The sequence below is a fragment of the Lepidochelys kempii genome, chromosome 3 (genome assembly GCF_965140285.1).
Source record: "Lepidochelys kempii isolate rLepKem1 chromosome 3, rLepKem1.hap1, whole genome shotgun sequence".
NCBI lineage: Eukaryota > Metazoa > Chordata > Testudines > Cheloniidae > Lepidochelys > Lepidochelys kempii.
In genome coordinates, this window is record NC_136382.1 from 152,782,037 (window position 1) to 152,798,934 (window position 16,898).

General features: G+C 38.8%; 1 protein-coding gene across 1 annotated transcript in view; it reads right to left on the bottom strand.

Annotated features, from left to right (window-relative positions):
* Nucleotides 1-16,898, bottom strand: part of KIF6 (kinesin family member 6) — a 286,950-nt gene that overhangs the window by 170,266 nt on the left and 99,786 nt on the right. Inside the window, exons 8-10 of the mRNA XM_073338562.1 lie at nt 13,460-13,603; nt 10,863-10,949; nt 1,534-1,637 (exon numbers count right to left, since the gene is read on the bottom strand). Of these exons, the coding sequence (XP_073194663.1) occupies nt 1,534-1,637; nt 10,863-10,949; nt 13,460-13,603 (335 nt within the window). The remainder of the gene's footprint in view (nt 1-1,533; nt 1,638-10,862; nt 10,950-13,459; nt 13,604-16,898) is intronic.

Consider the following 16,898-nt stretch of genomic DNA (forward strand, 5'->3'; position numbering starts at 1 on the left):
ATTGGGCCAAATCACTGGAAATCTTGAAATCTGTCAGAAAATTCTGATTCCAGTACTTGCACGTACATTCTAATCTCAGCGTCAAACGCAGTGCGCTGTTCCACGTGGCATGATGGTGATGTAAGCAGCAAATCAGGACTTAAAAATATCCCAGTATAGTGGCGCTAGAACAATTTTTAAGGTGGGGGTGCTGAGCTGCGCCCCTCTTGCCCCTGTCTGCACCCCTCACTGCCCCAGGCTGGGGCCAGTGGGCCACAGCTGGGGGTGGTTGCAGAGCCCCGGGCTGGTGTCCGGGAACCCAGGCCGGCAGCAGAGCCCCCCGGACTGGGGGCTGGGACCTGGGGCCGGCAGTGGGCTGAGTGGGGCCGGCAGCCGGTACCCCAGGCCGACAGTGGAGCCCCTGGGACTGGTGGCCAGGAGCGGGAGCCGTCAGCGGGCTTAGCAGGGCTGGTGGATGGAACCCCAGCTGGCAGGGGGCCGGCAGATGGTATCCCAGGCCAGCAGCAGAAACCCTGGGACCCCGGGACCCGGGCAGTGAGAGTGCCACTGAAAGTCAGTTCGCGTGCCATAGGTTGCCTACACCTGTCATAGTCTATGAAATTTTAGTTTGTACTGACTTTTCTAGTGCTTTTTATGTAGCCTATTGTAAAACTAGGCAAATATGTAGGTGAGTTGATGAATCTCCTGGAAGACTTCTGCATAACCCTCAAGGTATGCGTACCCCTGGTTGAGAAACACTGGAATAGAGTATAGCGGCTCCAGACTATATTTCTAGACCAGGCACAGAACTACCTTACATTATGTTCTACTGTTTTATTACAGCAAAGTTATATGCTCCCAAAACACTTATATGTATTAAACATGCTCTTTGAATACTATGCTTGATAAAATTCTAAATGTTTGGCTTTTAAGGCACAGATGTACTATGTATTAGTATCAGAGTAGCAGCCGTGTTAGTCTGTATTCGCAAAAAGAAAAGGAGTACTCGTGGCACCTTAGAGACTAACAAATTTATTTGAGCATGAGCTTTCGTGAGCTCCAGCTCCAGCTCATGAAAGCTTATGCTCAAATAAATTTGTTAGTCTCTAAGGTGCCACGAGTACTCCTTTTCTTTTTACGTATTAGTAGTGCAAGTTTTCTTTGATACTGGACAAACACACTGCAGCAAGATACTTCTCAACAGAAAGGACGGTTCTTGAATTCTTTTCAGAACTTACATCCAGTATTGAGAGTGTTTGGGTTTTTTTTACTTTGCATTATTATACAACAGTTCTCAGCTGGGATCTGATGGATATTCCCATCCTTCACATTCTCTTTTCTTTATTTTCTCAAAGCTGAGGCTATGAAAACACTGCCAGCAGCCTAGCACAGCTTTTCATGGAAAGTTGTCACTCTAACCTGGCGCCTAACTGCACTTTATTATTGTCTCCAGGGAATTTAACGCTTTGAGGTCACTTGGACTTCATTATGCCAACAGAGAAGGTAACAAAAACTTTCACTGTGAATGTAGAAAAAGAAAATATTAAGCATTACTGAAGTAGCTCTTCTTGTGTGAGTTCTTCTGTTCTTTGCTCCCCAGTTACCATGGCCAGCTCATCCTTCAGTTCCTGGATCACCTTCTTCAGCTGGATAATCATCTACAAATGGCAAGGCAATAAAACAAGCATCACCTTCTGATTAATGGGTAGACCATGATCTTTGCATTAGAAACCTGAGATCAATAGAACATTACATTGTGTGTGGTTTTTTTTCACTCTCATTTTACAATTTCCTTTTTTTCAAATAGGCCAAAATGACTAAATATATTCCACTTGTCTTTTCCATTTATAAAAATGGAAAAAGCCTTCCAAATTCAGTAAATTGTATGTGTTAGAAGACATGGATGTACAGCATGATTTTAAAAGATTATATATAAGAAAAATAATTTGTCATTGGAGTGGAAGAGAATTTTATGACATTACTTTTACTTGTTATTGTATCTTTGCCAAAAAGAGTAAAAGATTGGACAACCACACCCCAAAGCTGGATCATTTTTTTCTTCTTTAGCAAAATAAGTTTCTAAATGAAAACTAAATTTTTAATGTAGAAGTTTTTTAAAATATAAAAATCAATGTTCTCCAATATAAAGGTACACTGTGCTTCATTCATATACAGCCAATAACCAGCAAGTATTATGAATCAACATAATGAGAAGTAATTAAACCACATTAATAAGTAGAAGTAATTGAGGAGGTGATCTGAATATCTATATTGTGTTTCCTAATTTTGTCACTATTGGAACCTGAATCTCATTGCTTTAAAACAGAAAGTTTGTATGAGGAGACTTCTGGCAATACAATATCCTCCTAGGAATAAATCCTGTGAGGTGCTGACCTCCTGCAACTCCCCTTGACTAAAATATGAACAGCAGGTACTTGGCACCTCTCCGGATTTGGCCCTTTTAAATGAATTAACATCTTATGATGGGCTAGAGAAATATCAAAAGTACATTATTTTTCAAAACCCTTAATAAATATGAAGGCCTTGATTCCACATACAATAGCTTTAAAAAGGCAGCCCTTTCAAATGTTACATGGCATGGATTTCAGGCAAAATTAAACATATCTGATTGTATATGCTCCTACAGTTAAGATTCTTTGGGTGTTCTAATCATGCATTAAAATCCTTTCAGATATATGGATTTCTTAACCATAAATTTAACTGTAACTTTGAATTTCCTGCATTTCTGATTTTTTTAAAAATAACTAAAATACTGTTGAAAGTTTTTTTTAATGTTTACATAACTGGGACCATAGGTACTTTGGAAGTTTTACTGCAACTCAACAAAGTATTTTATATGAGAATTAAATATGCTGATAAATGTCTCATTACAAACTCTCTGATTACCACCATAAATGTACTGTATTCCCATTGGCATGTCAGGATTTTTAATCTGATATTAGGACTGGTTACTCTACTGTTACTTTCTGATACTGATCCAGTACTTGGTACAGACTTTAAAGTGAAAATTTAGGCTGGAAGTATAAAAAGGCAGTGTGTGCAGCTGACTCTGAACCTTTAGTTAGCGATTTCAAATGTTACAATGATTAACATTTATCTGATCTATATTTGAAATGCAATCTACAGGGTAGGAGTAAAATGTTGATTTTTTAAAAACAGTGTTAAAAATAACCAAATAACCATAATTATAAAATACTATTTGTGACACTCTTTATCTCATAGGGAACACCCTGCACCCCCATGTTCATCCTTATAATATGATTGTGCAGTATCCAATGCAAAGTTTGTCATGTTGGGTGTCTTAGGAAGGCTCATGATGCACTGAGCATTGTTGTTATAGTAATGTTATAGGTTGTAATTTCATGCATATAGTTATGAGGTTGAAAATGTGTCCTCATGGCTTAAAACAAGCCCAGGCAAAACTCTCCAGGAACAGAGAGGCAGTTCACACCTCATCAGTGCATGTATGGGACAAACCCAGCCCAGTCTCACAGGAACAAAGAACACTGGCCTAGGCAGCAACAAAGGATCTGTTGAACTCTCAAGTGAGTCACCCCCCTTCCCTTAGTCAGTCAGGGACTACGATGAGGTAATGCTCACCTGACCCTGAAGCGGGGAGGCAAAGCCAAGAGGGAAGAAAGAACATGATAAAAGGGAGAGATGTTTGCCATGCTCTTCCTGTCTCTTCCACCTCCCTCTACAGACATCACCACCAAGCGACTGAAGCGCTGAACAAAGGGGAGAGCCTGGCTGAAGCGCAACCAGTGAGCCTGTGGTGAGAAGCATCTACATTTGTAAGGGCACTGAAAGTGTTAAGATCAGCTTAGAATGCGTTTTACTTTTATTTCATTTGACCAAATCTGACTCGTCGTGCTTTGACTTATAATCACTAAGTCTATCTTTTGTAGTTAATACATTTGTTTGTTTATTCTACCTGAAGCAGTGAGTTTGGTTTGAAGCGTGTCAGAGACTCCCCTTGGGATAACAAGCCTGGTGCATATCAATTCTTTGTTAAATTGACGAACTCAAATAAGCTTGCAGCATCCAGCAGGCATAACTGGACACTGCAAAACGGAGGTTCCTAGGATTGTGTCTGGGACCGGAGATATTGACTAGTGTCATTCAGTTGCACAGTCCAAGCAGAGGCTGGCCAAAAGTGCTCACTCACATAGCTGGTAGCAGCTTACACGCTAGAGGCTGTGCGTGAACAGCCCAGGAGTGGGGGTTCTCAGAGCAGAGCAGGGTAAGGCTGGCTCCCAGAATCAAAGATTGGAGTGATCTAGCAGATCACAGGTCCAGATAACACCAGGGGAACGTCACACTATTATTCTAAAAAAAGAAAAGGAGTACTTGAGGCGCCCTTAGAGACGAACAAATTTATTTGAGCATAAGCTTTCGTGAGCTACAGCTCACTATTAATCTTTTTTTGATTAGTGCCAACAGTATACTAGATTCAATTGAAGCTCAGCGTTTGGTTTTTAGTTTGAACTAAATCCTACTTTTGTCTGGAAACAGAGGTAGTCAAAGCTAAACTGCTTTAAAGAAGAAGAGAAGAAAATGGGCATCAAAAGATTCCACATCTATTGGTCAGTTTAGCTGAGATAAACAGTGAAAAACATACAGTAACTCTCCTTAGTGAGGGATAAAATACATTTCAGGGTCAAACTTACCTTAGTAGCACTAAGGTGTTATGCACTCCCTTTGTATGACCTGCACTTACAGTAAAGATGATGAATCATGAAACTAGTATGGTGTTTAATTTTATGTGCCAAATCATAAGCCCAGCACACACAGCTGTGCACTGGGAAGATAACTGTGGTAGTGATGAAGGACAAGGAATCCCCTTAGGCCACAGTGTGGTCATGGAACCATGTAGCCTCTATGATTCCTGTGCTTTATCCCCTTACTCCATGGGAGGGAATGGCCAATCGATTCATAAAATCACAGATCCACTAACTCCATTTCTAACCCTTCCTAGTCCAACTATGCTTTGCTCCCCAAACACCACCTTGCAGATGGCAGCACACTGAACATGTGGAAGGAAAGCTCTGCAGTATGTAGTAAATGTTGGGGGCCCTGCATGTGTTTCACTGCAAGTAAGACTTCTGGGGCCATGAAAAGGGTGTGGCAGGATTTAACCCTATATGGTAAAAAACATCTCATGCAATGTTAAACTTCTTTTATTATCCTTCAACTTGCCTCTCACTTTAAGTTTTTTTAATAGCTGGAGTTGTGGGAGAAAGAATTTATAGCAAAGTGTGAGAAGACCCAGCAAGGATCACTCCTATCCCCTCTGAACATTAAGACCAAGTTAAAATAAACACAACCCCATTAACAGTGGTGGCTGAAATGTGTTAGATAACAGTAAATGTCAGTCAGAGTTAGGATACTCATTAATCAAAAGAAAAAAACATGCCTGAGAAATCAACTGCCTCCTATGTCATATAAAACCCTTTCTTCATTTTTTTAAATTAACCAATTATGGGTCCACAGAAATACAAAATATACAATTAAAATTAACTGTGTCAGAGTTCAGAAATTATAATGATTATTTTAGAGTATTAAAAAGAATTGATTACGGAAGTTATGCTGAACAAAAAAGGGACCCAAAATAGTTTCAACTAGAATCATTTAAATTCTGTGTTCTTCAAAGATGAAAAGCAATGGTCCAGTTTTCAAAGATAGCCTCCATTTCTGCAGTTTTATGCCCACTAAGAATTATGGGTTCCAATACTAGTAGTTGGATATCATCAAAATAATACAATGAGATTTTATCCTGAACTTATATTCCTTCTTAGATCTTTGTTGTTCTCTATATACTGTAACACATCTATCACTCTTTCCTCACTGCATCCAAGCTTTCTCCCTCTGGAGAAATTTATGTAACATTACCCAAATGTTGCACTGTGTCGGAAGAGAATATCGTTTGATGTTCAATATGCAGCCCACTTGCTGAGACAGCTATTATTATGTGCTGTAGTGTATTGAACTGATCATTCCTTAAAATGATGCTCTCTGAGTTTTCAAAGGAAACAAGTTATTGGTTATGTAACCAGTGCAGAAAATTACTTTTTATTTTACTTCCTAATATACCAACTTTCAGGAGTACAGACCTTCTCATCAAATGAAGTTAATATGCAGTGAATCTGGGTGTTGCATATAGCATCTTTTAATGGAAACAGTAGCCACAAGTCAAATAGACAAATGTGTATATTCTAATTCTGTTACATACATCAAAGGAAGCAGTTTTTTTGTGGCAAACTTTCCCTTTATGACTGTGGATTATTACTCATCTCCTCTTCTGGAACTTCCTTCTCAGCCCCCTGCTCTCTTCCTCAATCCTCCCTGCTTCCCTCAGGAGCTGAACAAGGTCTACTGCCTAACATTTTATCATAGAAATCCCATTTCTATTCGATTTAGTCTTCCTCCTCCTTCCTTAATGGCAACTGGAGCAACGGAACCTCTTTTCCTGGATAGAGAGAAGTACAGCAGACCTGCGTGAAGATTGCTCCAAGAAACAGTTCCAAGCCTTACATCATACTAAGCGCTGGATTAAGCATGCCACCTCAGTAGGGTACCTTATTTCTACAGAGCTATGAAGCCGCAACTATTTTATCACTAAGACAGCTATTGCCACCCTTTTTCCCTTCCATTTCTGCTGAATGCTTCTAAGTTTTAAATAGCCCATCTAAATAAACATGGATCAATAATTATTGTTACAGAAAACACAAGATTAAAGGAAGCCAAATTTAAGTTTAGAAAGGATAGTTCATTTCTAAAACTCAGTAAAAGTTCTCATCTCTGCCCACCCTAAGTATAGTGAGTTCTACCTTGCATTGCTATCTCTGCCAGTGCAAGGACCAAGTGTTTGAAAGAAACAAGACAAATGTAGATGGCACGTCCACTGTTCTTTCTCCTGAGACCCAGTGAATTGCTTTTATAACAGAAAAGTGGAGAACTAACTCTGAAATTCTTATTTCAGATAGCTGGAAAAAACTTTACTTATATTTAAACTTCTAATATGCTAGTAAAAAAACCCAATAATGGATTATAAAAAAATAATTAAAGCTTACAGCCAAGATTTAAAAATGTATGGTGAAAGTTAGATTCCTAAATCCTTACTTAGATGTCTAAGTGTCCTAATTTTCAAAAGCACTGAGCACCTAGCAGAGCCCACTGAAGGTGCTGGATGCTCAGGACTTCTGATTTTTTGGATAATTATACTGTGCAAGGGGCTATAAGAACCCTCACTTCCCTGTGATAGGAGTTTTATATAGCACTAACTGTAGCATAGAAAAGTAAATTCTATTCTTGTAGTATTTATATAACTGAACTTCTAAAGGATCAAAACTGTATACATGGCTTAAATGCAAAGTTTCAGCATTAACAGATACCATAAAGAGACACATTGTGTCTAAAAAAATTAAATCAAAATGATAAGATGGTAATGTTAATGCCACGGGAAAATATGTCTGCATTAAGATGTTTTTCTCAGCTAAAATGTCAGGATGCTTGTGGTACTAAATGTGGTGTACCATCTTCCTACTAGATTATGCCATTATTAATCAGGGCAGACAGATGATGATATATACATGAGGATTACATTTAGAATTCTCTGATCTCAAGCCATCAATATGAAACAATAAAGTATCCACTGACACAAATCCTATCAATGTTCTTGTGTCTACCAGATGTTATTTTTTCTTCCCTTTTTTATCCTTCCTAACCATCTTTAATAAGAAAATTATTACTTATGGATGAAAACAAAATTAGAATAAAGAGAAATATAAAATAGACAAGCATTCACACATACTGACTTTGTGAACAGTAAGAAGCAATAGCACATGGCAAGCAGTACATAGGCAACTGCAGCACACTTGGGAAAGGTAAGGTAGAGAAAAGCATGGGACTGAAAGTTAAATTACTTTAGCTACTGTGGCAAATTGCCGGCACGATTATGATGGGTCCCGCGCTTCCTCTTCTTGTGGGTAGGGGAGGGGGGGTTTTCAGGGCACAGTTTCCTGTCTCTGAACTAGGATATCTACTGTCCCACTAGTAACCCAGAGAAGCATAGTGGCAAACCACTTGAACTAGGGCTTCCTTCCCCTGGGCTACTTCCCTCTCCTGCTCTTCAGCTTGTGAGGCTTCCTGCCTTCTCTCTCTCTGCACAAGCCGGGTGTCTCTTTACCTAGGGTCTTGGTCCTCTAGCCAGCCACAGCAGTTCTCCAAACTCTCCTCTACTTCAACTCCTTCAAACTGCTCTCTGCTCCATCTCCTTCCCCTGGCTGATTGAAGCAGGGGGGGGTTGTCAGGTGACTGCCTTCAGGTGCTCTAATTGGCTTCATGTGCTTTTAATTAATCTATAGAAAGCTTTCTTCCCTCTACAGGGAATAAGGCTTCTCCTCATCCTGGGACGTACATATCTCTACTATATCACTCTCCTGCTGCCTTCTGGCCATGCTGTATCACACTACACAGGAAGTGCAATATGCACACTGAAACATGTCACAAGAAGTACTATGTGCTATTGTGGAAAGGAATTTTGGCAATGAAATATGGAAAGTAAACCAATCAGGCTAGAGTATTTACTGGACATCATAGACTTAGCTACTACATCAATGGCAGCCATTTGGAAAACTCCAGTAGAAGTAACACCTGTAAAGCCATTTCATGTTAATTTTAAACGTTATTGTTCTGGCAGCTGGACTTTCTTTGCATTTAAGTTTTGTCTAAGTTTTTTTTAAATGAAATCTTACGCAGTCAGGAACCTGCTACTGTCTATATTACATATACAAGACTACTCTGTTAAAAAACATTAAGTTTACAAAGTCAAAGACTCAAAAGTTAGTAAATGTCAGAAGTAAAGTTGCCTGTGCAAACTTAATCCAGCCTTCTGTGTGTGAACTGTGATACACTCTTGAATTACTTGATCACATACTGTTTGTTTTTTTTTTCCCCACAAGAGCCCTGTTGCATTCAGGGCACAGGATGGACAGTGCTCACTTGATGAGCAGCTATTCAATATTTTATTTTCTACTAACAGTTCAATTTGTGGCCTGTGCCTTACTTACTGCACGCTATTCAAATCCTCCTCTGAAGACAGAATTATTAATTTTTCAATCAGATTTTCTTTTGTGCTAATTATAGTATCTGAACTCCCAGTCCCAATTTTCCTCTTCCCACATCCAACAACCTCCTATCCTACTTTCAACTCCCCTTCCCCCTAAGGCTCCTTGTCTCAATCTACTCCCTCTATTACCCTCACCCTGCACTTCCAGCTCTTGTCCCCTCTACATTCAAATCAGGCAGCTTCTTCCTTCACACTGCCTGGGCCCAGTAGAGGGTCACTGAGGACACAGGAAAAACAAACTCCTTCCTTCCTAGTTCAGGTTTCCAGATCTAGCAGGGCACCACAGCATTCCAGAGCTGCAACTGAAGAGAAAGTCCTTCTGAGCCCTGGGCTGGAGTATGCTTAATGTGAGTGAAATTTTCAGGGCATTTAGCTGCTAAAATCTAAGTGGTCTCTACTGAGCATATGGAAACTGATTTTTTCAAAGGCTTACAACTTGGCCACATGTGGCTGTATTTTCACACAGATGAGATATCCCTGACACAGTCTGCCCCTCTGCCAAATTTCAAATCCCTGGCCCCAAAGCATGGGTGCTCTAGAGGTGTACAAATAAAAGGTCACAAAACAAAACAACATTTTTCCATAGCCTTGGTCTTCTCAGAATCAGTTACACAATTTTGGCAGAAATTTTCAGATACATAAATAAATAAATAAATAATTCAGCTTGTGACAGACATCCTGCATGGAAAATTTCAGCGCTAAGATTTGGCAAAGTTATAAGCAACTGAACGCAGGGTCTTATAATCGGAAGTGTCAGGCAACCTTCATAATAGGCAGTGAAAACAGCCCCTACTCAAATCCTTGAAAAGATTCAAACAACCAAATGAGTTTGCCTTCCTCATATAAATGTCACATTGTAAAGAGACTTCCTGGAATGTAGATTTATTCTTTACTGTAACTGAGAAGCAGAAATATTATCAGCAGAAAAGAGGAGAATACCTTATAAGGAATCTACAAATAGTAGATTCAAAAATATAATTCATTAACAGATTTGTCACTGGCTGATACTACTAAATCTAAATCTTACTGAATGAAATCTTTCATCGTGTACTTACTACATTTGCTCTATGCTGAAAGTTTAGTTTGATTTCTAATATATTTATGGTCTATGTATAAAAAAATGTCAGAGTCAAGCTAAGTCATCTTCAGGAGTGAATTCTCTATTGTACAGTAGGATTATTAATGATAAGTTTACACAGTGAACAGTTCTCAGAGGTTTTAATTTCAAAAGCAAATAGTTAAAACCATGAGATGTTCATATATATGGTCCTCCTTTTGAGAATTAACCAGTCTTCATTCTGCACAAACAGAGAAGTGGCCCCACTCTAGAATAACAGTTTCAAACTTGCTTCATCTTAATGCTCTTAGCTCAAGCACAAAGTGGATATTCCTTAGTTTTACCAAACCTTACACTGCATATTTATCAGTGATCTAGCTCATATGGCATGGTAATGAGCCTTCCCTGGAAACAATGTACGGAACACTAGTCACTGCTGCTGTGGACTTCACCATGAGATAATTTACAGTGACATAAAATAGAGGTCAGGTTAATTGTAATTATCCTCAGATGGACAAATAAAAACAACAGCAGCAATTTTACAGCAAAAGCTGGGACTTGTATCTAAACATGACTTAATGGCATCATGAAATCTTCAACATACATATGGCTGTCCCTTTTTACTAAAACTAAACAAAACAAAAAAACAATGCCACCACCCAAAAACCCTCTTACCAGTCTAGGGTCAATTTCTTCATTAAGAACTGCCTCATTCTTAATAAGTGCAACTCGCTGTGCAAATCTGCAGGTTGATATAGATTCCTGGAAAGAAAAAAATAACTCCTTTACCATGCACTGATATAAATGGTTTTGCTAAATTCAACACTGAGTGCTATTTTAAGGAGGAATTTTTTTTTTAATTTTACATTTTACAGTACCAATCTCACACTCCTGGCACTTCAAATCCCTAAAAAAACCCAAACAAATTTCAGTACAATTATTCTATCAACTTATTAACCTGCCAGATAAACCTCTCAAAATAAAGACACCCATATCCAACTCATCAACCCATTCTATCACCAATACTCACAAAAAAGAGGTAGGATTTGCAGCAAAAAGTTAACAAATCCAGACTTTGGTGAGCTAAGGGGAAAGTAAGTTGCAAAGTCAAAGTACCTTCAAAGAGAACACCATATCAGTACCCCCTACCTCCACACTCCTCACTAGAAAACTTAACATTTATGGGCCAAATTCACAACTAACTTCAATATCAAGAGCTAAGGATCTAGCCCTCTAAATAAAAGGGAACATCAGTAGAACAAAAAGCAGTTACAGGATAAACAACTTCTAAATCATGCTGTGGCATTTTTCAAAAATAAATGTTTAGGCAAAGCCAAAGCATTTCCTTTCAAGACAGGAATCCTAAAAAATGTCCTATCACAATGATTCATATGTAATTATTAAATTACATATTATAGACTGGGCTAGCAGCACCACCTATTATTAATGTTGTTCAACACTTCTTACTGCAGTTGATCCTCTTTTAGGTTGTATATAACATTGACAAACTTTATTCATTTGGGCTGAAATTTTATTGTTGTATGTCTGCCTCGGGCTAAATTTTTTTGGAAAATTTCAGCCCAAATGAATAAAGTGTAATATCTAGTAGATATTGCAGCAAGAAAGTGAAAACTGTCACTGTACCATTAATATCTGGCTCATTCTGGCTGATTCAGTGATTGGATCAAATATTTCTAAATAGGAGCCTAAATTCCAATACAAAATAGACTCACCAGGATACAAACTGGTGACTGGATGTACAAAATGGGTGACAGCAGCACACAACACAGATAATTGCATAGACAGAACTATGCATTTGCATGTGCAGCTACAAGTTATGCCTGCACAATTACCTGTTCACAACTCTTAATAAGTACATTAAAAATGTATCCTATCTTGTGCTTCAGCTAGTAAAAGATCATCTTATTTTCCTTTTACAGGTCATTAGTTCTTTCCACTATACGTCTGAGAATAACTTGGTTTTTGTTCATTTTAAAATGTTCTGATTTTATGGAAGGTTAGGATTTAACTAGATTGTAGCTAGTCCAGGCACAACCTGCAGAACACCTAGAACAGTGGTTCTCAATCCGTGGGCCACATGCAGCCCAAATAGCAAACAGCTGCAGCCCACCTGTGTGCTAAAGACTGCCTGACCCGCACAATGGGGTCCAGGGTCCTGGCTGCCTGGCCAGGCCCCATGCACCGGGATCAGGGCTGCTGCCCGGCCTTGCACAGCAGGGTCCTGGGGCTGCTGCACGGGGTGGGCCTGGGGCTGGGGCTGCCGCATGACGGGATCTTGGGCTGCCACCTGGCCTTGCATGGCAGGGTGTGGGGTCTGGGGTCCCTGCCGCCTGCCCTACACTTCCACTTCTGGCCCTCACTCTGTAGAGGGGAGTCTCTGGATGGGGGAAGAGAGGGGCGCTGGGCATAGGGGTCTGTGTAAGGGTTGGGGGAGCGCTGTGGTTCTCAACCTGCAGCCCAAGTAACACACTGTTGGTCGCACATGCAGCCCACAATGATAAATAGGTTGAGAACCACTGACCTAGAACATGTCTAAATTAAAAAAAAAACAGATAGGAAAGACAGATAGATAAACCAACTTGATCCACAGAAAGGCCAACAAACCAAAACATGTGCATACATTCCTCCCAGCACCTCAATCAAACCCCACCCACAACCCTCCCCCAATACCCAAAGAGTGAAATCCTGGCCTCACTGAAGTCTATGGGAGTACTGATATGGACTTCAGGGGGGCAGGACTGCACCAGCAGTCCTTATCAACATGCCCTTGGGAAAACTCCTTGCCAAACCTTACTCACAATTCACACATTTCTTCATCATCAGGTTTTAAGTATTCACCTATTCATCACTAGGCATATCTCCTCTATAACTGTTCCCCCTCATCTGAGATTACTTAAAGAATAACACAATTAATAAAGGATACATTAGAGCCTGATTCTGAACCCAGCTAATGTTTAATACTGCTGCATATCTTGTAAGATCTGTCAAGGGTACTATAATATTATAGACAGGTTACATTCACCCACATAATAGATTAGAATTTGGCTTTGAAATGTGAAGTCAGTTACACATAGATCGCTTATGAAGTGGACATAAGTGATGATTTTAGTCTATCATATTGCAATTTCCATTGACAAGATTGCACATTGGAGGCATTGGCAAGAAAGATTTTCAAAACTTTAGCGTGTCAGAAATTTAAGCATACACACATGAAAAGAAAACATTAACAAATTCAGAAAGGGATGACATACATCTATGTTTCTTTTGTCTAAAGAGAGTGTTGCAATCATGGTGGTCATGCAGTTTCCTCCCAGGCTGTCTCTGAGCACCGAAGTCATCATAGAGTTCCTGTAGGGAATGTGAGATCGATGTTTCTCTGCTAGGGCAATTATTACCTGAAATAAGAGCAGCAATACATGAGACTTTTAAATCTGCACATGTATGTACCATATGCACAAGAGGAGGAAACACCTATCCTGCAATCTGAGGCCCTGATGTTGCAAAGACTTATGCACATGTTTAACTTTAAGCACAAGTATCTACTACTCATACACACATGTATGTCTTAACAGGACAAACAAAAGTGGATTTCATTGTATTCTAGCTTTGCTTTGCAATTTCTCAGCAAAAAGGAAACGGGGACACATGATAAATTTATAATCTTACTAATATAATCTTACTATAATCTCACTAATATAACAGCAACTTTCATGAAGAACTAAATTAAATTAATAGAAGGTATTTTCCTCTAGCCTACTACTAAGTTGAAATGTAGACATTCCCAAAGTAAAGGCTTCCTTTACATAAAAAAAGAAAATCAGATATTTTCAAAATCCCATTGTTCTCTTCATGGGGCTTGTTCATGTATTTTTGTAACCTCTCTTGAAACGTGTGCATGTGGAAAAAAAACCCTCCAAGGCTAGATACTGTGTAATGTATTGCTGGAAAAATATAAAATAAGACATAGTTCAGTTTAAATACAGATATATAGTCAAAAAGGAAATGATACACCTACCATTCTTGATTCTCTTGTCAGTTATTTACATTAAAAGATTTAATTATTACAAAGTAGCAAAGATTCCATGATGGTGTGTGGTGGTATAAAGGTTTTTATTGGTAAAAATTTGGCATAGTTCTATCCCCACAAATAGTGAAGCCAGGAGTCAATTATGCAGATGACAACACAAAATATAAAAACATACATCATCACATATTTTGTTTATATGAAAAAGTAATTTTAAAATTTTGGCATGTTGATTTTTATTAATTATTATTATAATTAATAATTATAATCTATTACCTCTCCCCAAGAAGCCCAAGTTCCTTATTACCATTAGTTTTATGGTAGCAGACTTAGATGGGCAAATAGCATTCATTTTAATACTTTTAAAAACTATCTTAAATAGCTTTTCTAGATTTTAAGATTAAGTATCTTGCAATCTAATAGAAGTAACTAATTTTATTATTAATATGACAGAAGTTCCTAGAACCCCCATTTTGTTAGGAAGTGCCTGCGCATATACACATAATAACAAACAGTCCCTGCTGCAAACAGCTTATGCTCTAAACAGGCAAGACAGGCAAAGGGTAAGAGGAAGGAAGTATTATCCCCATTTTATAGATGGGGAACCAAGGAGAAATTCAATAACTTGCTGAAGCTCACATCGGAAGTCTGTGGCAGAGCTGGTAACTGAACCCAATTCTCTCAACTCCCACCGTAGTCCTTTAACCACAAGATCATCCTTCTTCAGCAAGTTGTAAGAGACTTTTGAGTATAAATAGGACAATCTGGAGGGCAGAGAAATTAAGGGCTTGTTTACACAAACAATTAGTTTGCAGCAAGCTGAGGTGTGAATTTATTCTGCACTAGTTTGCCAACTAAACTATCTGTGTGGACCCTGCTGATGAACATTAACAGTTTGTTAGTTTGCTTTGATCTAGTCCTCTTTGACATAGGACTAGACCAAAATGAACTAATGATCCATTACTACATGACAGCAATGTTCATATGGACAGTTAGTGCATGGCAGGGTGGTGTGGGGGAGATTCACATTGCATCTTGTCGAGAACTAAATGTTCATGTAGACAAGCCCAAGTGACTTTTAGAAGGTCACACGAGATGTCTTTGGAAAAGCCAGGAACTGAACTCAGGTCTTTTAAGGTGCAGTGTGATGCCTTAACCACAAAATCATCCTTGCCTTTACACCATTACAAAGAGGACATTTCCATCTCTTCAGTAATAATGCAAATGCCACTAATACAGGATTGCAATTTGTCATCTTGGATCACTGTAATTTAAGGGAGAAAGTTTGCATATTTGAGGAGAAAGAAACATTTGACACTTTTTAAAATATATATGTATATATTTTTTTGACACGGCAGCTGTCTAAAATATATTCTAAAGTGTGGAATATAAAATATAGGCCTATATGATATAAACCAATGAGCAAAGAGCAGGTGAGGATTAATACAGGTTCAAAACAAGCCCCTGAACCTGCAAAAACATAACTTTATTCACATGAGCAGCTTTATTAAAGCCAATGGGAGTATTTATATGCATAAAGTTGCTCACATGTGTAAGTGTGTGTACAGAATCAGGGCCCAAGGGCAACAATTAAGTCAATGTAAATAAATCATGAACTTGAAGGGGACCAGGATAAGGAACTAAATACAGAGTTCATCATATGGATATTCTCACTATATTGGTTTATAGAAATTATATGCTATTGATCATGTAATAATATCCCATATATTAAACAACTTATTTTCTGCAGCCATGTGATAAATTATAGAACCATATATTAATGAATATCTATCCTGGATCTTGGGTCAAAGTAATATGGAGATGGGAAGGAATTTCACATTTGGGGTAAAAGGAGGAGACATTTTTGACTTTTTTTTTTCTTTAAATGGCGGCTGTTTGAAAGCTGTTTATCAGTCTGGAATGTTAGTAATCTTGGTAGCGATGGATTACAAGGAAGAGTACTGGTGGGATAGGTTTCAGAGTAGCAGCCATGTTAGTCTGTATCCACAAAAAGAAAAGGAGGACTTGTGGCACCTTAGAGATTAACAAATTTATTTGAGCATAAGCTTTCATAAGCTACAGCTCACTTCATCAGATGCACGCAGTGGAAAATACAGTGGGGAGATTTTATATACACAGAGAACATGAAACAATGGGTGTTACCATACACACTGTAACGAGAGTGATCAGGTAAGGTGAGCTATTACCAGCAGGAGAGAAAAAAAACCTTTTGTAGTTATAATCAAGGTGGGTCTTTTCCAGTAGTTGACAAGAACGTGTGAGGAACAGTAGGGCGGGAAAATAAACATGGGGAAATAGTTTTACTTTGTGTAATGACACATTCACTCCCAGTCTTTATTCAAGCCTAAGTTAATTGTATCTAGTTTGCAAATTAATTCCAATTCAGCAGTCTCTCATTGGAGTCTGTTTTTGAAGTTTTTTTGTTGAAGAATTGCAACGTTTAGGTCTGTAATCGAGTGAACAGAGAGATTGAAGTGTTCTCGACTGGTTTTTGAATGTTATAATTCTTGTTGTCTGATTTGCGTTCATTTATTCTTTTACGTAGAGACTGTCCGGTTTGGCCAATGTACATGGCAGAGGGGCACTGCTGGCACATGATGGCATATATCACCGGCTGCCAACTAGACATGGAGCCATTGATCACT